This window comes from Herpailurus yagouaroundi, unplaced genomic scaffold, assembly GCF_014898765.1.
Source record: "Herpailurus yagouaroundi ecotype Mexico unplaced genomic scaffold, PumYag 162, whole genome shotgun sequence".
NCBI lineage: Eukaryota > Metazoa > Chordata > Mammalia > Carnivora > Felidae > Herpailurus > Herpailurus yagouaroundi.
Genome location: NW_024412403.1, coordinates 66,838,240 through 66,864,589, shown reverse-complemented (window position 1 = coordinate 66,864,589; position 26,350 = coordinate 66,838,240). Strand labels below are relative to the sequence as shown.

Genomic DNA, 26,350 nt, shown 5'->3' with positions numbered 1-26,350 from the left:
CCTCCCTCTCTGCCCCTCTCCTGCTTGTGCTCTGTCTCTCTCTTTCTCAAAAATAAAATAAACATTAAAAAATTAAAAAAAAAAGAAAAATATTATTCTGAGAACATAGTGGATGTCATAGATCTATGGCTGCTCAGTGAACAATTATTGATCAATGTGTTAAAGTTGAGCCCAAAAAGCTAGTTACAGTTCTCTTTGCCACTATTTTTTTAATCTGTAAAATGGGAATAATATTAGCTGTCTTATCTACCTTATAGGTTTCATTACACACCCAATACTATAATGTTCATTATAAACTATTAAGCACTATGCATAAAAGGTGAAATCCTGGAATTGCCTCTTTGGCAAGGTTTAGGTGCTAAGAATAGCATTTTAGGTGCGAATCACAAATATCTAAAATTACCCTTTAAAAGACCTTAAATATCAATAAATTCAGTCCAGCTATTTTTCTTCCAGTATTGGAACATATCACTATTTCTTCGGTTGAACACCAGATGAAGAATTGTATTTAACTTCCATTTATGGAAATGTTATACAAAAAATATGTCCCGTTATTATTATTTTTTTTTTTTTTGAGAGAGAGAGAGGCCATGCAAGCGGGGGAGACGGGAAGAGGGTGAGAGAAAGAGGGAGAGAGAGAGAATCTTAAGCAAGCTCCAGGCTCCATGCTCAGCACAGAGCCCCACATGGGGCTCGATCCCATGACTCTGGGATCATGACTTGAGCTGAAATCAAGAGTCAGACACTCAACCAACTGAGCTACCCAGGTGCCCCAATATGCCCTGTATTTTTAAAAACTATCAGTACATTCAGTTCCCTATATTCACACAAATAATAAGCATGTGGGAAGTGGGAATGAGGACCACTGAGTGAAAGAATAGCAGATTCACTTCTCACATCTCATATTCCTTATGAACTAAAACCTATGATTATGAATGTATTACTAATGGTGTTATAAGCCTTATTTCATTGGCTCCTGTCTTTGCTTGCTGGTGCAGGACCTCCAGCTCCTTGCAAAATACTCTGCTCATAATTTTTGAGAGCCCTGAGACAGTGTTTTATGTGGTTTCAAGAACAAGACTTATCTGTGGCCACACGGATGTCTGTTGCTAAAGTTTCTGTTGTCATTGAACACTTGTGATATTAATCATTGAACCAGCCCCATTAGGCCAGGTCACCACCACCTTCTACTGGACATTTTCATGATCTCCATTGTAGCCTTCAAGAAATTAAAATACTTTTGTGTTTTCTGGAGACTCCAGTACTGCAAAATTATGTTGTATTTCCCCCAAGAAGTGGGAAAAAAAGCCCTAATTACTCATTTATGGATTATAAGTGATGTAATAAAGATTTTAATGCACTGCTATTTCTGCTTATGGTGTTTTCCAAGAGGAGTCAATGAAGCTGCATTAGAGAATGAATCTTCCAGATACGTAAGCATATACCCTCAATCCAAGAGTGATATCTAAGATATAGCATGATATCCAGGATATCCATGACATGGGCATTGACCAATTGGGACACTGGCCTAGTGCGTTGTAGCAGTGCAAATGGACTGAAAAATAGCCTGGATAAACCCCCTTGTCAATGGTGTCCACACTTCTTGACAGTCTTTCTGCCAAAACCCATATGTAAATCATTTCTTGGTTGCCTAAACCCACCAATTTTCTGGATATGCCAAGACACGTTTGAACCCCAGTGGTGGACAGAACTTTGTCCTAACAGAGAAGTTATATTTGAATGCATTTAATTTAATAAAACTGATACTCAAATTATATGTAGCAACAATAATGGAAACATTTTAAATGTAAGAAAAAACATTCAGAAAACCAAGAAATGAATGAATCAAGCAACTTTTTATTCTTGGACATTTTCTCTGGGTCTTTGCCCATATGCAAATATTTTATTTTTTATTTCTCTAATGTTTATTTTTGAGAGGGAGAGAGAGACAGAGCATGAGCCAAGGAGGGGCACAGAAGGAGGGAGACACAGAATCTGAAGTAGGCTCCAGGGTCTGAGCTGTCAACACAGACCCTGAACCGGGGCTCGAACTCATTAACCACGAAGATCATGACCTGAGCCGAAGTCTGATGCTCAACTGACTGAGCCACCCAGGCGCCCCCATATGCAAATATTTTATAAAACTGTAATTTTAATCATTACAATTATGTTTCACTTTTCAAGTGCAATCATATTGCTCATTTTGCCAACTCTTTTTGAGTTACTACTATGTGTACGACATCAACTGAGATCAAGAGAGATGCTTTATATCTCCATGTAATTTCATTTAAGTTGGAGAGAAAGTTAGATATAAAGGCAAACTACATGTATGTCCTCTTTGGGTCACTCTATGGCTTTTTTATCACTCAATGGCTTCTCTTATGCTTAGAAGTACTTCACTTTAACTCCTCTCATGCCAGATTAAAAGCTTAACCTCCACAGAATAGTTTACTTACTGAGAGTTCCAGCTGACTTGGCTCTGTAAGGGATTTAGTTTTAATTCTAAAAGGGCTCATACCCTGTTGACATTGAAAATACTTAAAAAATGCAGATGAACAGACCATAGCCAGGTTTTGAAACATATACAGCAGTTTTCTCAATTTGCTGTGAGCAAATGTATTTCCCACCACCTCTGGCATAGTTGTGGGCACACAGAGAATGTACAATAGGCACTTCCTAGTGGTGTCAGGATATTCAGTAGTGGGTCTTTTCCTCTTTTCCAGTGCAGACTACCAAAACTTATAAAATGTATAGAATCACAGCCAAAGAGTTTAATGATAAAAATTAGGATAATTGGATCACTTTTGATAAGAAGACTAAGTGGGAAAACTGTATTCAAATTCTCAGGTAATGGTTGCAGAAAGTAGAGTGCTGACAGGGTCGGGTGGGGGGAGTGGCGGGTGTGTGTTCAGCTGTCTCACGTTGGTAGATTCCTCAAAAAGAAAAAAAAAAAAAACCCAAACCTGAATTTCTTACTGACCACATAATATGGACAGAATATAATTTACCTAACCACACCTCTATTACTGATCCTGTTTTCCTTTATTTTCTCTAGGTCTGTATCTTACATGCTAATCTTACATACGTAGATTCACACTACCTCCAGCTCTCTAAATACCTCTTTACATACATGTCTGGCATTACATAACCTCTTCTCTCTGTCTAGAATGTTCTTTCTTTTACCCATCTGGAAAACTGAACTTTGTTTAAAGTAGTGGTCTACAAACTGGCTGAATTAGTACTTTCCTGAGACTCCTGAATGCTCCTAAAACAGTAGTAAGAGTTATTTAGGGAAATATTAGTTATTTTTCCTAAGTTATTACTTTCATCTTCAAGCACTGGAACACTGCTAATGAATACACAATGTAAATTGTAAAAATAAGGAATAACAGACGTGCTGAAATATTAATGGGTTTACAAAACTGAATTATAAACCCTCTCCCACAAAAACCCTTTCTGGTCTGATATCTGGCATTTTCTACTACTGTCTGATTGGGAAGTTACATAGGAACACACATTCCTTGGGGCTTTGTGTGTTCTCTCCCATTCCCTTGTAGAATTCCATCCTACAGGTATAGGAATGAAGTTGAGCAATGATGCATCTTAGTGGCCACAATCCAGTGATTGGCCCTCTCTGCATTCTGGAATTTCTTTTTGATAATCCATGGGACTTCAATATTTTTTTTTCCAAGTTTTCGCTCCGAGTAAAAGGTATTCAATAGCCAAGAAACAGAATGCCAGTTTTCTCATAGGTTCCACATTTACCATCAACATTATATAAAGACCTAAAGATTTTTGTTCTATTCTGAAATAGTCCTATTCCATGCAAAGAAGAAAAATTTGACCATTTCTGATTTGGTGCCAGCTAATGAGTTCCAAAACTTTTGTTCTGACTGAGAACTTCTCAGGCCTGTATCTATTACATTATAATGCACATAAAACAAGGCTGAACTACCTAGAATTTGTTGTAGAGAAGTATGCTTAAGTCAAAGTATTCAATCAACACAAAGTACTTACAGTTGTCTAAAAAAGTTCTTTTGAAAAAATGTGAATAGAAATGGAATAATATTGAAATAGCCCCAAATAATCTAATTAGTAATAATATATTAACAACACAATATGCCCTCTTAGGAGCAGAAATGTGACAAGCATAAAAAACTAAAAGGATTCATCAAAGGTTTGTTCTCCTTTTATCTTACATAGTACAGTCCTTTGGATAGTAAAATTAGAGTGTTTATATATGACCTATCAAAGGCTTGATATGAAACTTTTAATATAACCAGAGTCTACTTCACAGTGGCAATATTTCAAACACTGTCCTTTTTGGGTAGTCACCTATTACTTTCCCATTTGGGCCCACTTCATTGATTGGAACAAGCATGACCAAGTAGGATATGTCTTGTTATCCTGGGCACATATTCAGCAACCACACAAGTGAGTTACCTCAGAGGCTTTCCTGGAGTGACATCTTATATCTGCTAAAATGCCTCCCATAATTCTCCAATGTCTACAAGACAAAGCCCAGATTTCTTGGTGTAACATTCTAATCTGGCCCCAAACTACCTTTTAAACCTTATCTTCCATTAGTCTCTTCTATCAGCTTTCTGTTCTAACCAGACTGGTTTTTCTAAAGTCAGATAAATAGACTCACATTGCCCTCAGTTGCTCTGACAGCTCCACCCACCTCAGAATTTACTAAGAAGGGGGTTTGTCTGATGGGTTGGAAATGAAGTAGTGGAAAATAATTTACTTCCTCTCTCCTTTCTTCATCTCCAAATCCTAGTACTTATCCTTTAAGATCCACTTTAGACTGAAGTGGTTTCCACTCACTTATTATAAATAGGACAGCATGAAAATTCATTTGAGCAAATTGTGTTCTGGCTTGTAAGTTTTTTTATGGGTTCAAATTGTGATTTTATTTTTATTTATTTATTTATTTATTTATTTATTTTTTTACTTATATATGAAATTTATTGTCAAATTGGTTTCCATACAACACCCAGTGCTCATCCCAAAAGATGCCCTCCTCAATACCCATCACCCACCCTCTCCTCCCTCCCACCCCCCATCAACCCTCAGTTTGCTCTCAGTTCTCAACAGTCTCTTATGCTTTGGCTCTCTCCCACTCTAACCTCTTTTTTTTTTTTTTCCTTCCCCTCCCCCATGGGTTCCTGTTAAGTTTCTCAGGATCCACATAAGAGTGAAACCATATGGTATCTGTCTTTCTCTGTATGGCTTATTTCACTTAGCATCACACTCTCCAGTTCCATCCACGTTGCTACAAAAGGCCATATTTCATTTTTTCTCATTGCCACGTAGTATTCCATAGTGTATATAAACCACAATTTCTTTATCCATTCATCAGTTGATGGACATTTAGGCTCTTTCCATAATTTGGCTATTGTTGAGAGTGCTGCTATGAACATTGGGGTACAAGTGCCCCTATGCATCAGTACTCCTGTGTCCCTTGGATAAATTCCTAGCAGTGCTATTGCTGGGTCATAGGGTAGGTCTATTTTTAATTTTCTGAGGAACCTCCACACTGCTTTCCAGAGCGGCTGCACCAATTTGCATTCCCACCAACAGTGCAAGAGGGTTCCCGTTTCTCCACATCCTCTCCAGCATCTATAGTCTCCTGATTTGTTCATTTTGGCCACTCTGACTGGCGTGAGGTGATATCTGAGTGTGGTTTTGATTTGTATTTCCCTGATAAGGAGCGACGCTGAACATCTTTTCATGTGCCTGTTGGCCATCCGGATGTCTTCTTTAGAGAAGTGTCTATTCATGTTTTCTGCCCATTTCTTCACTGGGTTATTTGCTTTTCGGGTGTGGAGTCTGGTGAGCTCTTTATAGATTTTGGAGACTAGCCCTTTGTCCGATATGTCATTTGCAAATATCTTTTCCCATTCCGTTGGTTGCCTTTTAGTTTTGTTGGTTGTTTCCTTTGCTGTGCAGAGGTTTTTATCTTCATAAGGTCCCAGTAATTCACTTTTGCTTTTAATTCCCTTGCCTTTGGGGATGTGTCGAGTAAGAGATTGCTACGGCTGAGGTCTGAGAGGTCTTTTCCTGCTTTCTCCTCTAGGGTTTTGATGGTTTCCTGTCTCACATTCAGGTCCTTTATCCATTTTGAGTTTATTTTTGTGAATGGTGTGAGAAAGTGGTCTAGTTTCAACCTTCGGCATGTTGCTGTCCAGTTCTCCCAGCACCATTTGTTAAAGAGACTGTCTTTTTTCCATTGGATGTTCTTTCCTGCTTTGTCAAAGATGAGTTGGCCATACGTTTGTGGGTCTAGTTCTGGGGTTTCTATTCTATTCCATTGGTCTATGTGTCTGTTTTTGTGCCAATACCATGCTGTCTTGATGATGACAGCTTTGTAGTAGAGGCTAAAGTCTGGGATTGTGATGCCTCCTGCTTTGGTCTTCTTCTTCAACATTACTTTGGCTATTCGGTGCCTTTTGTGGTTCCATATGAATTTTAGGATTGCTTGTTCTAGTTTCGAGAAGAATGCTGGTGCCATTTTGATTGGGATTGCATTGAATGTGTAGATAGCTTTGGGTAGTATTGACATTTTGACAATATTTATTCTTCCAATCCATGAGCAGGGAATGTCTTTCCATTTCTTTAAATCTTCTTCAATTACCTTCATAAGCTTTCTATAGTTTTCAGCATACAGATCCTTTACATCTTTGGTTAGATTTATTCCTAGGTATTTTATGCTTCTTGGTGCAATTGTGAATGGGATCAGTTTCCTTATTTGTCTTTCTGTTGCTTCATTGTTAGTGTATAAGAATGCAACTGATTTCTGTACATTGATTTTGTATCCTGCAACTTTGCTGAATTCATGTATCAGTTCTAGCAGACTTTTGGTGGAGTCTGTCGGATTTTCCATGTATAATATCATGTCATCTGCAAAAAGCGAAAGCTTGACTTCATCTTTGCCAATTTTGATGCCTTTGATTTCCTTTTGTTGTCTGATTGCTGATGCTAGAACTTCCAGCACTATGTTAAACAACAGCGGTGAGAGTGGGCATCCCTGTCGTGTTCCTGATCTCAGGGAAAAAGCTCTCAGTTTTTCCCCGTTGAGGATGATGTTAGCTGTGGGCTTTTCATAAATGGCTTTTATGATCTTTAAGTATGTTCCTTCTATCCCGACTTTCTCAAGGGTTTTTATTAAGAAAGGGTGCTGGATTTTGTCAAAGGCCTTTTCTGCATCGATTGACAGGATCATATGGTTTTTCTCTTTTTTTTTTTTGTTAATGTGATGTATCACGTTGATTGATTTGCGAATGTTGAACCAGCCCTGCATCCCAGGAATGAATCCCACTTGATCATGGTGAACAATTCTTTTTATATGCCGTTGAATTCGATTTGCTAGTATCTTATTGAGAATTTTGGCATCCGTATTCATCAGGGATATTGGCCTGTAGTTCTCTTTTTTTACTGGGTCTCTGTCTGGTTTAGGAATCAAAGTAATACTGGCTTCATAGAATGAGTCTGGAAGTTTTCCTTCCCTTTCTATTTCTTGGAATAGCTTGAGAAGGATAGGTATTATCTCTGCTTTAAACGTCTGGTAGAACTCCCCTGGGAAGCCATCTGGTCCTGGACTCTTATTTGTTGGGAGATTTTTGATAACCGATTCAATTTCTTCGCTGGTGATGGGTCTGTTCACGCTTTCTATTTCCTCCTGATTGAGTTTTGGAAGAGTGTGGGTGTTCAGGAATTTGTCCATTTCTTCCAGGTTGTCCAATTTGTTGCCATATAATTTTTCATAGTATTCCCTGATAATTGTTTGTATCTCTGAGGGATTGGTTGTAATCATTCCATTTTCATTCATGATTTTATTTGGGTCATCTCCCGTTTCTTTTTGAGAAGCCTGGCTAGAGGTTTGTCAATTTTGTTTATTTTTTCAAAAAACCAACTCTTGGTTTCGTTGATCTGCTCTACAGTTTTTTTAGATTCTATATTGTTTATTTCTGCTCTGATCTTTATTATTTCTCTTCTTCTGCTGGGTTTAGGCTGCCTTTGCTGTTCTGCTTCTAGTTCCTTTAGGTGTGCTGTTAGATTTTGTATTTGGGATTTTTCTTGTTTCTTGAGATAGGCCTGGATTGCAATGTATTTTCCTCTCAGGACTGCCTTCGCTGCGTCCCAAAGCGTTTGGATTGTTGTATTTTCATTTTCGTTTGTTTCCATATATTTTTTAATTTCTTCTCGAATTGCCTGGTTGACCCACTCATTCGTTAGTAGGGTGTTCTTTAACCTCCATGCTTTTGGAGGTTTTCCAGACTTTTTTCTGTGGTTGATTTCAAGCTTCATAGCATTGTGGTCTGAAAGTATGCATGGTATGATTTCAATTCTTGTAAACTTATGAAGGGCTGTTTTGTGACCCAGTATATGATCTATCTTGGAGAATGTTCCATGTGCACTTGAGAAGAAAGTATATTCTGTTGCTTTGGGATGCAGAGTTCTAAATATATCTGTCAAGTCCATCTGATCCAATGCCTCATTCAGGGCCCTTGTTTCTTTATTGACCGTGTGTCTAGATGATCTATCCATTTCTGTAAGTGGGGTGTTAAAGTCCCCTGCAATGACCACATTCTTACAAATTGTGATTTTAAATAATTATTTAACTTACCATGTGTTTGTTTCCCTATAAGATAAGCTCCCAAGGGCACAGAGCCACTCATGTAGCTAATATACCTCTTTGTATCAGGTATCTAACAAATGTCTTGCATATAGTATGTACTCAGTAGATACTGGCTAGACTTATTAATTTAAGTCACATTACAAAGGATTATCAATAAAAATGTTAGTGGTGGATACTGTTGCTGAGGAATTCCATGTAATCAGAGGCTTAAAAAAATTTTTTTTAATGTTTTTTATTTATTTTGAGAGTGAGACAGAGTGTGAGGGGGAGAGGGGCAGAGAGAGGGGGACACAGAATCCGAAGCAGGCTCCAGGCCCTAAGCTGTCAGCACAGAGCCTGAGGTGGGCCTTGAACTCACCCGCTGTGAGTTCATGACCTGAGCTGAAGTTTGGAAGGAAGCTCAACCAACTGAGCCACCCAGGCGCAACCCACTCCTTTTTTTTTTTAAGAGAAAGAGAGAGAGAGAGAGAGAGAGAGAGAGAGAGAGAGAGAGATTGGGCACGAGTTGGGGAGAGGAGCAGAGGGAGAGAAAGAATCTCAAGCAGGCTCCGTGCTCAGCACAGAACCCCAATCAGTGCTTGAGCCCATGACCCTGGGATCATGGCCTGAACCAAAATCAAGAGTTGGAGGCTCAATGCACTGAGCCACCCAGGCACCCTAGAGAGGCTTTCTGAGGAATATGTGAATCACAGTGAAGAAATTAGTCTGGAGGCAAATTTCCTTTAATATCAGATTTATTGTATAAATATTAAATGAAAACATTTAAAGCTAATATTTTCATCTATAATTAAATATGCTGATATGTTAACAGAATCATTGTAATTTCTGTCTTCCTTTTCAGTCTTGATCTGAATGTATATATATTTTGCAGAATTGGAAATATGGTAACATATAATGTGAAGTCCTATATTTTTCAATTAGTATTGTTTCTGAGTTGCTTTTAGTCTTTACATTTTTACTGGCTGCATAATATGGACATAATATAGTTTACCTAACTACACTTCTATTATCTGATTATTGTTTTCCCATATTTTCTCTAAGTCTGTATCTTATATGGTAATATTCTTAAAAATTTTTATTAATTTTTTAAGTTTACTTATTTATTTTGAGAGAGAAAGAGACGTAGGAGGGGCTGAGAAAGAGGCAGAGAGAAAAAATCCCAAGCAGGCTCTGCACTGTCAATGCAGAGCCCAATGTGGGGCTCAAACTCAGGAACGGTAAGATCATGACCTGAGCCAAAACAGGTTGCTTAACCAACTGGACCACCCAGGTGCTCCAATTTTTTTTTTTTTTTTTTTAAGTTGGCTTCATACCCAGTGCAGAGCCCAATGCAGGGCTTGAACTCACTACCCTAAGATCAAGACCTGAGCTGAAATCAAGATGCAGATGTTTAACTGACTGAGCTATCCAGGCACCCCTTATATGCTAATCCTATATGCATAATTTCAAACTACCTCCAGCTCTCTGAATACCTCATTACATACATTTCTGGCATTGAATAACCTCTTCTCTTTGCCTGGAATGTTCTTCCCTTTACCCATCTGGAAACCTGACCTTTGTTTAAAATAGTGGTCTAGAAACTTTTATGATCCTATATCCTACTAGTAAAAAAATGTTAATATCAGCTCCAATATAATCTGCATATTTACAAAACATATATTCTTGACCTAATGTGATATGCACATATAAGACACATACAAGAATAAAAAAGGATAAGGTATAATAAACAATATTTAAACATATAATTTTTTAAATATTTATTTTTGAGAGATAGAGACAGAGCATGAATGGGAGAGGGGTAGAAAGAGAGGGAGACACAGAATCTGAAGCAGGCTCCAGGCTCTGAGATGTCAGCACAGAGCCTGACATGGGGCTCGAACTCGTGAACCACAAGATCGTGACCTCAGCTGAAGTCTGAAGCTTAATTGACTGAGCCACCCAGGTGCCCCTCAATCATATTTAAACTTAGGGTAAGCGCTGACTTTACCAATAGTGGATGGTAACTTGGTATTTGCAAAATTTTTCTCAAGAATTTCAAAATTTCAGGCCAATTTCTTGTCAAATTTGATTAGCTCATTATTTTCACCTAACAATGTTAATGAGGAAGCATTTCTACCAAGAGTAGGAGAATGTCAACTTTGCTATTTTGTTCATTCACTTACTCTTGCACTGTTAGTAAAATCTGTCATCTATATATATCTGTAGGAATCACTTCAACCTGTGAGGGTCAATATAGTTAAAAGTCAAATATGACTGAAAAGTCACTTAATCTCTTGTTCCTCAGTTTTCTCATCAGTAAATAGAGAAAAATTTCAACTACTATATAAAGGCTTATGTGCTCCAAACACCTACCATGGTGTCTCAGATGATTTAAATTTATTGTTGATCAAAGGGTAAAATTTTCATTAAAGGGGATTCTTTGAGTGGAAAGGAGAGACCAAAAATGACAAAGAAAAGAGTGGATCAGAAAATAACCAGAAACCATGACAAAATAAGTAATAAAATGGCAATAAATACATCTCTGTCAATAATTACTTTGACTGTAAAGGGACTAAACATGCCAGTCAAAAGACGTAGGGTGTTAGAATGGATAAAAACAAACAAACAAACAAACAAACATCCATCTATGTGCTGCCTACAGGAGACTTACTTTTACAGCTAAGGATACCTACGGATGGGAAGTAAAGGAATGGAGAAACATTTATCATGCAAATGGATGTCAAAAGAAACCTGGAGTAGCAATATTTATATTGGACAAACTAGACTTTAAAACAAAGACTCTAACAAAAGATAAAGAGGGCACTATATAATCATAAAGGGGAACAATTCAATTGTAAATATTTATGCACCCAACATGAAAGCACCCAAATATAAAAACAATCAATAACAAACCTAAAGGAATGAATTGATAATACTAGAGGACTTTAACACCCCACTTACATCAATGGACAGATCATGTAAACAGAAAAAAACAAGGAAAAAATGGCTTTGAATGACACACTGGACCAGATGGACTTCACAGATATATTCAGAACATTCCATCCCTAAAACAGCAGAATACACATTCTTTTCAAGTGCACATTGAACATTCTCCAGAATGGATCACATATTGGGTCACAAAACAGGCCTCAACAACAACAACAAAAAATACTGAAATCATACCATGCAACTTTTCTGACCACAATGCTACGAAACTAGAAGTCAACCACAAGAAAAAATCTGGAAAGACCACAAATACATGGAGGTTAAAGAACATGCTACTAAACAATTAATGAGTCAACCAGGAAATCAAAGAAGAAATTTTAAAAAGTACATGGAAAGAAATGAAAATGAAGACACAACAGTTCAAAACCTTTGGGATGCAGCAAAAGTGGTCTTAAGAGGGAAATATATAGCAATATAGGTCTACCTCAAGAAGCAAGAAAAATCTCAAATAGACAACCTAACCTTACATCTAAAGAAGTTAGGGAGAAAAAATGAAGTCTAAAGTCATCAGAAGGAAGGAAATAATAAAGATTAGGGCAGAAATAAATGATATAGAAACTAAAAAATCAATAGATCAAAGAAACCAGGAGCTGGTTCTTTGACAAAAAATAATCAAATTGATAAACCTCTAGCCAGACTTGTCAAAAAGAAAAGAGAAAGGAGCCAAATAAATAAAATCACAAATGAGAAGGAGGAATAACAACCAACACCACAGAAATGCAAACAATTATAAGAGACTATTATGAAAAACTATATGCCAACAAATTGGACAACCTGGAAGAAATGCATAAATTTCTAGAGATATATAAACCACCAAAACTGAAACAGGAGGAAATAGAAAACTTGAACAGACCAATAACCAGCAGAGAAATTGAATCAGTAATCAAAACAGGACCAGGTGGCTTCAGAGGTGAATTCTACCAAACATTTAAAGAAGAGTTAATACTAATTCTTCTCAAACTTTTGCAAAAAATAGAAAAGGAAGGAAAAGTTCCAAATTCATTCTATGAGGCCAGCATTACCCTGATACCAAAACCAGATAAAGACTCCAATAAAAACCAAGAACTACAGGCCAATATCCCTGATGAACATGGATGACAAAATTCTCAATAAAATACTAGCAAACCAAATCCAATAATACATTAAAAAAAAATCACTCACCATGATCAAATGGGATTTATTCCTGTGTTGCAAGTGTGGTTCAACACTCACAAATCAATCAATATGATACATCACATTAGTAAAACAAAGGATAAGAACCGTATCATTTCAACAGATGAGGAAAAAGCATTTGACAAAGTACAACCTCCATTCATGATAAAAACTCTCAATAACGTAGGTTGAAAGGGAACATACCTCAACACAATAAAGACCATATATGAAAAACCCAGTTAATGTCCTAAATGGGGAAAAACTGAGCTTTTCTTCTATAGTCAGGAACAGGGCAGGATGTCCACTCTTTCCACTTTTATTTAACATAGTACTGGAAGTCCTAGCCTTAGCAATCAGACAACAAAAAGAAATAAAAGGCATTCAAATTGGCAAGGAAGAAATCAAACTTTCTGTATTTGTAGATGACATGATTCTATAGAAAACCTGAAAGTTTCCACTAAAAAACTGCTAGAATTGATAAATTCAGTAAAGTTACAGGGTATAAAATCAATGTACAGAAATTCATTGTATTTCTGTATACCAATAATGAAATAGCAGAAAGAGAAATTTAGTAATCAATCCTTTACAACTGCACCAAAAACAGTAAGATACCTATGTATAAACCTAACCGAAGAGGTGAAAGACCTGTACTCTGAAAACTATAAATCACTGAAGAAAAAAATTGAAGATGACACAAAGAAATGGAAAAACATTCCCCACTCATAGATTGAAAGAACAAATATTCTTGAAATGTCTATACTACCCAAAGCAATTTACACATTTAATGCAATCTCTATCAAAATACTACCAGCATTTTTCACAGAGCTAGAATAAACAATCCGAATATATGTATGGAACCACAGAAGACCTCGAACAGCCAAAGCAATCTTGAAAAAGAAAAGCAAGCTGGGGGCATCACAATTCTGGACCTCAATTCATAATTCCTAACTTGACGTCTGGCTCTTGATTTCTCAGGTCATCATCTCATGGTTCCATGAGATCAAGCTTCACATTGGGCTCTGTTGCTGATAGTGCAGAGCCTATTTGGGATTCTCTTGCCCTCTGTCTCTGGGGGGGCCCCCCCCCCCTGCATTCCCTCTCTCTCTTTCAAAATAAATAAATAAACATTTAAAAAAAAAGCTGTAGTGATCAAAACATTATGGTACTGACACAAAAATAGACCCATAGGTCAGAGGAACAGAATAGAAAACCCAGAAATGAACCTACAACTATATGATCAATTAATCTTTGACAAATCAAGAAAAAATATCCAATGGGAAAAAGACAGTCTTTTCAACAAATGGTGTTGGGAAAACTGGACAGCAACATGTTGTCTTATACATACATAAATTCAAAATGGATTAAAGGCCTAAATGTGAGAACTGAAACCATAAAAATCCTAGAAGAGAACATTGGCAGTAACCTCTTTGACACTGGCTGTAGCATCTTCTTTCTAGCTATGTCTCCTGAGGCAAAGGGAAACAAAAGCAAAAATGAACTATTGGGACTTCATCAAAATAAAAAGCTTTTGCACAGCAAAGGAAACAATCAACGAAACTAAAAGGCAACCTACAGAATGGGAGAAGATATTTGCAAATGACATATCTGATTAAGGATTAGTATCCAAAATCTATAAAGAACTTATCAAATTCAATACACAAAAAATGAATAATACAATTTAAAAATGGGCAGAAGACATAAATAGACACTTTTCCAAAGAAGACATACAGATAGCCAACAGACACATGAAAAGATGCTCAACATCACTCATCATCAGGGAAGGGTAAATCAAAACTGTAATATCACTTCACACCTCTTAGAATAGCTAAAATCCGGGCGCCTGGGTGGCACAGTCGGTTAAGCGTCCGACTTCAGCCAGGTCACGATCTCGCGGTGCGTGAGTTCGAGCCCCGCATCGGGCTCTGGGCTGATGGCTCAGAACCTGGAGCCTGTTTCCGATTCTGTGTCTCCCTCTCTCTCTGCCCCTCCCCCGTTCATGCTCTGTCTCTCTGTGTCCCAAAAATAAATAAACTTTGAAAAAAAAAAAGAATAGCTAAAATCAACAACACAGGAAACAAGTGCTGGCAAAGATGTGGAGATAGGGGAACACTCTTGCATTGTTGGTGGGAATGCAAACTGGTGCAGCCATTCTGGAAAACAGTATGGAGTTTCCTCAAAAAGTTAAAAATAGAACTACCCTACAATCCAATCCAGTAATTGCTCTACTAGGTATTTACCCAAAGAATGCAAAAATACTAATTCAAAGGGATACATGCACCCTGATGATATAGCAACATTATCTTTAATAGCCAAATTACAAAAACAGCCCAAATGTCCATTGACTGATGAATGGATAAAGATGTATATATACAATGGAATATTATTCAGCCATAAAAAAGAATGAAATCTTGCCAATTACAGTGATATGGATGGAGCTACAGAGTATTATGCTAAGCAAAATAAGTCAGAGAAAGATAAATATTGTATGATTTTGCTTATATGTGGAATCAAGAAAGCAAGCAAATGAGCAAAGGGGAAAAAGAGAAAGAAAGAGGTATACCAAGAAACAGACTCTTATTAGAGAATAAAGTGATGATTACCAGAGGGGAGGTGGGTGGGGGGATGGGTTAAATAGGTGATGGGGATTAAGGTGTGCACTTGTGATTAGCGCTGGGGTATGGTATGGAAGTGTTGAATCACTATATTGTACACCTGAAACTAATATTATAAACTGTATGTTAAATAACTGGTATAAAAGAAAAACTTTAAAAAAGGGTATAATTTTCAAAATGGCTCAATACTGCTGCGAAATTAAATTCCTCTGATGATTCCTATTTAGTCAATAGTCCACTTCATCTCCCTTAGACATAAAATTGACCCATTTACATGGTAGTGTCAGTAATGACCAATCTCTTTTTGGTGTCAAAGCCTACTACCGAGGGAGGAGCACATTTCTTCTATTGCTTCAGACTCTCTAAAGATGCTCTATTTTTCTAGGTCTCTTTTCTACTCAGCCCTGAAATTGTCTCCTTGAATCCCTCTAAAAGTGCCTGTCTAGCAACTGCTACTTACCTTTCCTGTTAGATTACTTTCCTGTGGAACATTATCAAAAGTTATTGACTAAGGTACCTCTGTACTTTTCAATGTGTTAATTCCCAAATTGAGCTATTTTATTTTTTATTATTTTATTTTATTATTTTATTTTATTTATTATTTTATTTTATTTTATTTTTTGGTTCTTCTGCATTCCTACCTTTGTTTTTTTCTTCTTAAGTGTTTTCTTCCACCTTGTAAAAGTGGAAAATGAAGATAATACTGGAAAGCATGGAAACAATAAAGGTCATCCAAAATGCCATCAGAATTAATATTTCTGAACATCACACACACACACATATAACTTTATAAATCATGTTACTTTTTTGATGGAAGGCAGGGTGAGCTAGTAGAAAGAGACTAAGGTGTAGATCCCATCCCAGCTTTGCCATTTACTGATCATGTGACCTTGAGTGATGTCCTTATTTTTTCCTTCACCTATTAAAAGAAGGGCTAATAACACCTATCTCTTGGGGTTTTTTGGTAAAGTTAAATAGTCACTCAATAAATGTAAATATATTTTTCCCTTTCTTTTAATCATTGACCTTAATATTGGAGGGCCTTCCTAGAGTTCATTAACCAACTCTTGTTCATCTCATAGTATTTGACTGCAAGTATCCGGAGCACAGAGACCATCTCTTATTAAAATTTGAAGACCAGCACCCAACATTTAAGTTGGCTATATTCTGGCTAAATAAATTAGGTTCTATGATGAAGAGTTTGCCTGTGGGCTTCTATTTGGAATGGTTGACTCTGGGTTCATTTAAACTGCATCTCATATTCTATTTGCTATCTTCATTCTTAAACCTGCCTATATTTTCTTCTAGTTTCAATTAAAAATGCAGCTAAGTGATTTTAAGCAAGTCATTTACTCTATAGTTTCCTCGTTTGTAAAAACAGTAATTTCATAATAGTACTTCCTAAACTTTATAAACATGATAGTACTTCCTAACTGCAAACTGCTATACAAATATTTGTTACTACTATAGAAGCTAGTTCATTGTGCATTTTATTTTAAAATTTATTTTTTATTTATTTTGAGAGAGAGATCAGGGGAGGGGCAGAGAGAGAGGAAGAGAGAGAATCTCAAGCAGGCTCCACACTGTCAGTGCAGACTTACAGCATAGTGTTATAAGTTTGAGATAATATGTGTGAAGCACTTTATAACACTGGGACATTGTAAACACTCAGTAAATATCAACTATTAAAATTATGATAGCCCCCGCCCCCCCCCCCCCAATGGCTCAGTTAATTGTCTGACTCTGGATTTTGGCTCAAGTCATGATCTCAGTTTGTGAGTCTGAGCCCTGAATCAGGCTCCGCACTGGCAGTGTGGAGCCTGCTTGTGATTCTCTCTGTCCCTCCCCTGCTTGCTCTTTCCCTCTCTCAAAATAAATAGACTTAAAGAAATTACTATAAACTGATAAGTGGTTGACAACAGGTGAGAAGGTAAAGCAAGAGTTTGAAAGTTCAGAGAATCACTGAATGTTAATTTCAGTACTGTATTTTCTCATAAACTTCTCCCTTCTTACGCCCTAATTCTAGACTGAAATACTTTTTTTTTTTCCCTATAAAATTTCCCTCTGTTGGTCAGATTTTTTTTTGAGAGAGAGACTCCCAAGCAGCTGATGGCAGACAGCCCAACTTGGGGCTCGATTTCACTAACTGAGACCATGACCTGAGCCGAGATCAAGAGTCAGACATTTAACCGAGCTACCCAGGCACCCTGGTCAGACTTTTTTTTTAACAGCATCAGTTCAAAATATTTGGAGGCAGTAAGTTTGACTATTTTTGTGCTTTGTTGTATATGCAAGAATAGCCATGTTTCCAATTTGTATAACCTGAACTTTTGTCATCCAGTTTCCTGCTGGTATAATTGGAAGCAGGGATAGGGAGTAAAGAGGAAGGCAGGATTTAAAGCTTTGCTTCACAGCATTTTAGATACTAGAGGCAAAGGTCTTTTCTCTCTCTCTCTTTAATAAATGTTCATTTTTGAGAGAGAGAGCGAGAGAGAGAGAGAAGGAGAGAGAGTCAGAGAGAGAAAATCCCAGGTAGGCTCTGCGCTGTCAGCAGAGTCCAGTGCAGGGCTGGAACTCAAGACCTGAGCTGAAGTCCTATGCTTAACTGACTGAGCCACCCAGGCTCAAGCAACGGTCTTTCATAATGGCATGCAGAGACAACATTCACCTGACAAAGTTGCCATATACTGAGTTTGCTTTTAACATTCTTTATCCTCTTCCATGACATCCAGAGACCTCATGATTTCTCTAATTGCAAAAACCAAGAGTCTCTATGGGCTATAAAACCTATGTTCAGGTTCGATATTGCAAATGTACTGCACGTTGGCCATGTCTACTTCTGAATGTTTTAAGTTTGGCCTGCAGATTTCTGAATATTGGTTGCCAACATTTAAAAACCCAGAGATTTCAAGGGGTGCCTGGGTGGCTCAGTCGGTTAAACATACGACTTTGGGGGGCGCCTGGGTGGCGCAGTCGGTTAAGCGTCCGACTTCAGCCAGGTCACGATCTCACGGTCCGTGAGTTCGAGCCCCGCGTCAGGCTCTGGGCTGATGGCTCGGAGCCTGGAGCCTGTTTCCGATTCTGTGTCTCCCTCTCTTCTGGCCCTCCTCGGTTCATGCTCTGTCTCTCTCTGTCCCAAAAATAAATAAAAAACGTTGAAAAAAAATTAAAAAAACAAACAAACAAACAAAAAAACATACGACTTTGGTTCAGGTCATGATCTCATGGTTTGTGAGTTCAGCCCCGCATCGGGTGCTGTGTTGACAGCTCAGAGCCTGGAACCTGCTTCGGATTCTGTGTCTCCCTCCCTCTCCCGCTGTCTCTCATAAATAAATAAAAGTTAAAAAAAAAACAACCAACAACCAGAGATTTCACACAAAAACCCAGTTTTAGGGTTTCTCTTGGGAAAAAACCATCTATCTCAGAACACTGGACCCACATGCCTATAGGCAACAATCTGCTAGAGCTGAACAGCTGCTCCTTTCAGTTACACCACGGACAATAATTTGCCACATTTCTTATTATTCTCCGTTGTCTTATATATACAAGGCCAATTTCACTCATTTGCTTTACTTTTCTGGCCTTCGTAGACATGTGAGTCTGCAAGCCCTATCTAGACTTTCCTGTCTCCCATCAAAGCTTACTTTGTTCCAAGTCCCTCACAAGTATTTCAAAGCAATAGCTAGGTAAGCTGATCAACTGTATTTTTACATGTGCTTTCTGGAGATAGTATCTTCACAAAAAGGATGACTGTGCACATGGAAATTATAGGCACCACGGGATTAGTCAGGATGGCAGCTGTTCATTCTACTTTTTCTGCTATCCTGGCGTAACTATACCTCACAGTCTTAAAGCAAACCAAAGGAATTGGTTCTCTGTAGAACAATGAATACCGGCCTATGTGTGAAACCTACTTAACTAGTACTTTTATAGATCACCCTGGTTCCAAACGACCAAAAGCTATGGGCTGTTCTGACTCCCCGTTTCCTCGGAGGCTTCAGGATATCCGGCCTGACGGCATTTCCCCATACCTGCTTTCGGGGCTCGCTTTGCGCTGGGCAGGCGCGCCCAAGAAGCGCGCGCATCCAGCATGAGCTCATTTCTCAGGGGCGTTTCCAGGAGGCCCGGCCTGGCTGCGCACACCAGGCGCGGTCGGCCTATCAACGGCCCCCGCAGCTGAGCAGGGCGCGAGCGCCCAGAAGCGCTGCCTCTCTGAAAGCTTTGTTACTATTTTAGCGACTAAGAGTTCGCACCCGGCCGGGTAGGCGTCCTAGTTCCGTCTGGCCCTTTCAGGGAAGACGCTGATTCTCGGCACGCGCTATCCCGGGCGGAGGGGAGGCTCGGGCGCGCAGATTTAGCCGCGCCGGGGAGAGAACCTCTTCGTGGGTGGGGAGAGCCCCTAAATTCCGTTCGCTTGAGCGCTCCGAGCCCAGCGCCGCTGACCGCAGCAGTTTCGGACCGGCTGCGCAGTGCCTGCGCTCCTGATCTGCGGTTTCCACAACGGCTGAGAGCAGCCGCAGGCAAGCCCGTCACAAGGTCCGCCACGACCCTAGTCGAGCTTCCCTCCGCTCCTGGGACCGCCGCCGGAGGCGGAAGGCCAATCACACTGCATCTAGGTCTTGCGATTGGACGGCAGTGAGTGCCGATTGGCTGCCGCTACGGGTTTCGGCCTCCCTCCTTTTCCCTTTTGCCCCCACTCCAGCTACAAGGGTTCAGGCCAATGAGAAGGCGCTTTATAGATGCCCTCCCTTTTCTTTCTTCTTCTCTCCACCCTGGAGAGGGAGGAGACATTCTGACTGGCCAGACTGTCCTCGGAAGCCCCCCTCGCTTCGCCAATCACCGAGGGAGGTACACTCCCAGCGGAGTTTTCGGCCAATTACAAAGCGGCCGCGGCGCCCGACCGTGCTATTTCACCAGTGACTCCGGGTTTCACCGTCCTTAACTCTTCAAGCTTTTTCGTGAGGGCCGGCGATTTTGATTGGCCACTGGTGCCATTGTCGAATTTCTGTTCTAGCCAGCCACTGAACGAGGAGAACCCACCTTTTCGTTCGGCTATTTTCGGCATTTTCCGCTTTTTGGGCGTGGATTTCCAGCGACACTTCCTAATTGGTTTCTCAGGTCGATCGGCTTTTTCCGGGAGGAGCCACAAACAATCGACGTCCGTGATTGGCTCCGCTCGGGCTTCGGCCCCGTAGCCTAAGTGGGCGGGAGCGGGGCTCGGCCGGCGATTCCCAGACGCCTGTTACGCGGGTGGCGGGGCGCTGGGCGGTGTAAGGCTGGGTGGGGGAGGAAGGAGGCGGAGGACGAGTAGGAGGGGGGAGGGGGAGTGGGGGAGAGCTAGGCGGCTGCGCAGACGGCGCTCCTCACACAGAACAGCCCCCGACCCGGGCGAATGCAGGATTGTGCTGCTGCTGCCGCTGCCGCCGCCGCCACCCGGGCCGAGTGACAAAGGAAGGAAGGAAGCGAGGAGGAGCCGGCCCCGCAGCCGCTGACAGGGCTCCGGGCTGGGGGCAAAGCGCGGACACTTCCTGAGCCGGCACCGAGCAGAGGCGAGGGGCGGGAGGGCGGCCGCACTGGTGCCGCGGACGGGGGAGGGGGCCCCGAGGGACGGAAGCGGTTGCCGGGTTCCCATGTCCCCGGCGTATGGGGAGCAGTCGAGGATCCGCTGCCTGGGGTCTGAAGGGAGCTGCCTCCGCCACCGCCGCCGCCATGGCCGCTGGATCCAGCCGCCGCCTGCAGCTGCTCCTGGCGCAATGAGAAGAGGAGCCGCCGCCACCGCCCGCCTCTGACTGACTCGAGACTCCGCCGCCCTCCAGTTCGCCGGGCCTCCGCCGTCAGCCCGCCGGATCCCGCCGCTGCCGGAGCCGCAGCGTTTCCCGTCGCATCTCCGAGCCACCCCCCCTCCCTCTCCCTCCTTCCCATCCCCCCTTCTTTTCAAGCGTGAGACTCGTGATCCTTCCGCCGCTTCCCTTCTTCATTGACTCGGAAAAAAAATCCCCGAGGAAATTATAATATTCAAAGTACTTATTTTCAATCAAGTATTTGCCCCCATTTCACGTGATATATATTTTTTAAGAATCTCCCCTCCCTTTTTCCCCTCCAAGGAAACGGAGGGGAAAGAACTGCATTTTTTTCCCAGTCCCAAATCATCTATATGTTAAATATCCATACTGATTTGTCTTGAAGGAGAAACATCGCTTGTTTTTTTATAGCTGTACAAAAGGAGTGAAAAGCCAAGAGGAAGAAGTCTATTTTTTTTTCCTTCTTGTGGAAGAACTTAATGCTGCATTTATCATTAACCTAACACCCCAACATAAAACAAAAGGAAGAAAAGGAGGAAGGAAGGAAAAGAGGGTGATTCGGAAAGAGAGTGATCATGTCAGGGCGGCCCAGAACCACCTCCTTTGCGGAGAGCTGCAAGCCAGTGCAGCAGCCTTCAGCTTTTGGCAGCATGAAAGTTAGCAGTGAGTATTGATTTTATTTTACACCCCTTCTTCACCTCATCCTTAAGATAAAAAACCTTTAATAACCAGGATCTTAAAATATCAGACCTCCTGATATGATAATCAGAGGTAATGGAAAAGGGCAAAAACCTATCTTCAGTCAAGGATAAGGCTGCTCCCTCTTTTCTCCTCCCTTACCCCCTCCCCTGGTCTCATTAACCTTGAATTGAGAGAATATGCTTTTTATTTGGATGATTTAGTTTGAAACATGTTTTCTTTTCTTATACTTTTTGTGCTGCTGGTATTCCGCTTTATCAAGTGCTTGAGTATTTCCATGTTAAAGTAGTGATGAGTGTTTACTTGCTCATCTTTTTGAATAAAGAGAAGGACAAGACTTGATTCCATTCATTTTGTACATTTGCGGAATATATGTCTTTTGGAAAGAGGCATATATCTTAGTTAGCTCAGGTCTTAGGTGTTACCATAGTTTTGTATACTTCCTAGAAACACTAAATGTCACAGTCTCCTAACAATTGTTTCTTGCCTGTGTGACTACAAAGTGTTTGTTCTTAATCCAGAGATGAACTTAATTCAGTTACCATTCAGGTTTGTAGGCGAGCATGGAGTTCTCCCTTTAGAAAAGGTCCGTAGGAGCTGGTAGAGACTTAGTAGCAGTAGTATCTCTTCAGGCATTGTTTTAAATTGAATACGTGATTTAATGTTTTTTTAACCTTCTCGTTTTGACATTACCAGTTTACCACTATGTAATTTACATTTAATCAAAAGGTAACTTGGAAGTAGGTCCAGGTTTTGATTGAGGTTTATATTGTCATGTTGCCAAATACTACGTTGAATGTTAATTGTCACTGACTCATCAAGTTCAGTTTTGGGGTGTCATTGCATTCAGCCCTTGTTAAATGAGCTAGAAGTCAGGGGTCCCTTCTATTTTAAATCGGACGATTTAAAATACTCTTGCATTGGTTTCCTGTCACATTTAGGTAAAACTATGGGTTTAGTTATGAGAATATGGATTTAGACCTTTCTGTCATGGGTTTTGCTGAAGGCTGTGGTCCTGGATATAATAGAGATATTTGAGCTTGTGTTCAGGGTTGTTTCCGAACTGTACTTTTGTCCTAGATTTGTGCTGAAAAGTCTGTGTTCTTGAGGTTTTTGGTATAGTTTTGAGCTTGTGTTCAGGGTTGTTTCCGGACTGTACTTTTGTCCTAGATTTGTGCTAAAAAGTCTATGTTCTTGAGGTGTTTGGTGTAGTAAGTTCCAGTGTTCCAGGATGTGGAACCATATTTAGTGATAGCTTATTTAAACCATACTTCCAGAATTTGACAAAAATATCTACATTGTTTCCTTATTCCTCAAGAAGGGGACAAGATGAGGGCAAAGAAAACCCATTTTGTTGCCTAGAAGGAGAGAACTGAAGAACTGAGATTTTTAAAAAATCTGTAAATGCTCCTATGTGAAATTTATTATATCCTTAAGGAACATAAAATTATCACTTTTAATTGAACTCAGGGTTTCAATTCATGTTGGCTTTTGGACTTGCCTGAACCAGGGTAGTCTAAGGTAGTAACTGAATGGCAGATTATTTTTAAAAGTTATTTATCTATTATTTATTTACTTTTGTGACTAGTGCAGAATGCAGGGTGTGTGAGGAGGGGAGCTGATGATGCATTTTTCAGGGAAGAATCAAGCTTTCTAAGCACTTCATGGGGTCATTTGAAAGGAATATTTTAAAATTCTGGGGTAATTTTCAGCTATGATGAGGCAGATCTTATAATAGCTACTTAAGAGCCTCTTGTGATACTGGAGTGTTTGTATGTTTTTCATCTTGGTAGTGTAGTTTAAAATCCACTAAAAATCAGTTTTAGGTAATTATTTTATTAGATCAATTTCAGAGCTCAAAATAGAATAGCTTATAATGTTAAATTTTTGGACTTTTCATTTTGTTTTCGGGATTTTCTTCGAAAATGACTCCTTATATCTTGGTAGCGTGGATGTTGACGGAGGATGGAGTAACTCTTGTAAAGTGTGTAGGTTAAAGTGTTTAATTTTCTATTACCATATAGTTTAACTTAACATTTAAAAACTTGGAGTTCAATGTGTTTTTGACCACTTGACTTTAAGGACAGTTTAGAAGAAAGGGGAATCATTAAACATTTGTTAGTGCTACTGTTCTAAGGAACCCCTGTTCAAAAGAGAGATGCATAAAGAAATTGAAGTCCTTGGATTCAAAAGCTTATCGTTTAGTTGTAGAGGCAGTTTATGGGAAAAAGTAGGAAAACAATAGCATGGTGACTGCAAGATTATGAATACAAATAGAAATGCTTTGTTCAGAGGGATGAAGACTACAGGGGTGAGGCATCTTGGTTGGAGAGGAAAGACTTCCTGCAGAGATGGGTTTTAAGACAGGTGTTAAAGGAGGCAGTCACTTGAATTTATAGAGAAGCATAAAGGATTCTAGGTGGAAGGAATGGGCAGAGGCGCAGAGATGGTATTTTCTTGTATGGTAGGTAGATAATTTTTGTACTTAAAAAGCAAGTTGGTAAATCTGAATTAAAGGGTCTTAAATGGGAAAATAAGAACAGATAGAATTTGGGAAATGTGTTTTTGATAGCTGATGGAGGACAGAGGGGGCCTGTAAGAGTTTGGTTGAGGTTCAAGAGAGTTTAGGATTGTTAGAGTTAGGTTGTTGAACAAGATATTTGAAGATGATTTGGGCAGCTGAATTAATGGCTTACAGTAGTCATTGGAGCCCTTTTAGGGAGATAGTAGGGGATGTTGTGAATCATGAGAAAATATAAAATAAAATGTGAAAATGGTATGAAAATAACACGTTTGAGAGGTGGTGTGAATGAGGAACTGGCAGGACTTTGGATTGGATCGAAGGGGAATATTTGGGAAGGAGTCAGGAGTTAAAAATAAATTCTGATGTTGTTGGTCTGGAAGACTTGACCTGCTGAGTTATATTGCCGATTGTAATGGGAAAGTTGAGAAAGTGCCTTGATGAGAGGGTAGATGAGTTCACTTTTTAATAATTTAATGTACAGTAGGTTCCCTTGAAGTTCAGACAGCATTTGGTTACTGGCAATGATATTTAACTTTACAACCTATTAATTGCACAGTTTCTAACTTTTCTTCCCCTAAAAATGTTGGATTTATTTTTTTAGAGCAATAAACTAAGGGTTTTAATTTAAATGCTTTCCATTGAAGTCTTAAAAAAGAAAGTAATTTTTTTTTTAATTTTTTTTTCAACGTTTTTATTTATTTTTGGGACAGAGAGAGACAGAGCATGAACGGGGGAGGGGCAGAGAGAGAGGGAGACACAGAATCGGAAACAGGCTCCAGGCTCTGAGCCATCAGCCCAGAGCCTGACGCGGGGCTCGAACTCCCGGACCGCGAGATCGTGACCTGGCTGAAGTCGGACGCTTAACCGACTGCGCCACCCAGGCGCCCCAAAAAGAAAGTAATTTTTTATGTAGATTCAAAAGCCTCACACTTGACCCTAGTTATAATAGTTCCATGGTAATTTGTTGGAAAACAATGGAAATATTTTTTGGACTAAACTGTGACGTAAAAATAGGTGTTTTAACTAGCCTTTAATTTAGTCTTTGGAACATGCTTAAAACCTGTTTTTCATAAATAATGATTATTCTTAGGTAAACCTTGCATTTAAAATAATGATAATAATAATAGTAATAATAGCAGCCTTTACTTGGTTTGTGAAGGCTTCAGTAGAAATTAAAAGTTGACTTTACAACAAAATGCTTTTTGCCTTTTTGGTTGAGTTAAGCCTGCATCCTAAGTTTGAATCATGTATTTAAATTGTGTATTTGAAATATTGCTTTTTACTTACTATGGTGAAACCAGTGTTTCTTTTTTGTTCACATACAGACTCAAGTGTTACTAAATAAACGTTAATAGCTACACAATTCCTTCTGTAGAATTACGTGATATTTTATTCAAAAAAGAGAAGGAAAGGGACTATCTGTGGTGGTTTTGTTTAAAATATTAGTAACAAATGCTTTTGGTATACTCTTGGCACAAATTTAACTAATTGGGTAGGCTTAATGCTTAAGTATAACATTTGGAAAGAGGAAAATATGTGAGTATCTCTTAATTAGGTCAGGTTTTTTTTTTTTTAGTCAAAGAATAATTAATAGAAGTTGTATATTGTGCAGTATTTAGTCGTATAGTATTAAAACCAAAGATTACGTGGCATCCTAGAGTTACTGTATTCCCAAGGGAGTGTAATCTTGTGACATTTAAAAATTAGGTTATCAGAATTAGGCAATTTCTAAATCAGTCATGTTTACGTGGAAGAGAGCTTGTGTATGAGACTGAAAGCTAGAACGTTACTTTCATTAAATTTTCATTCCTTTCCTTGGGGCGCCTGGGTGGCACAGTTGGTTAAGCGTCCGACTTCAGCCAGGTCACGATCTCGCGGTCCGTGAGTTCGAGCCCCGCGTCGGGCTCAGGGCTGATGGCTCAGAGCCTGGAGC

General features: G+C 39.6%; 2 protein-coding genes across 4 annotated transcripts in view; one reads left to right on the top strand and one right to left on the bottom strand.

Annotated features, from left to right (window-relative positions):
* The window catches only part of LOC121036521 (uncharacterized), a 41,578-nt gene extending 19,990 nt beyond the window's left edge, over positions 1–21,588 (bottom strand). Inside the window, exons 1-2 of the mRNA XM_040485033.1 lie at positions 21,565–21,588; positions 19,425–21,304 (exon numbers count right to left, since the gene is read on the bottom strand). Coding sequence (XP_040340967.1) covers positions 20,636–21,304; positions 21,565–21,588 — 693 coding nt within the window. The 3' untranslated portion in view covers positions 19,425–20,635. The remainder of the gene's footprint in view (positions 1–19,424; positions 21,305–21,564) is intronic.
* GSK3B (glycogen synthase kinase 3 beta) overlaps positions 21,012–26,350 on the top strand; it is a 198,862-nt gene continuing 193,523 nt past the window's right edge. The window contains exon 1 of one of the 3 annotated variants that reach the window (XM_040484609.1): positions 21,012–21,857. In XM_040484609.1, the coding sequence (XP_040340543.1) occupies positions 21,770–21,857 (88 nt within the window). In that variant the 5' untranslated portion in view covers positions 21,012–21,769. The remainder of the gene's footprint in view (positions 21,858–26,350) is intronic. The other 2 variants (XM_040484607.1, XM_040484608.1) reach the window with 2 other exon arrangements.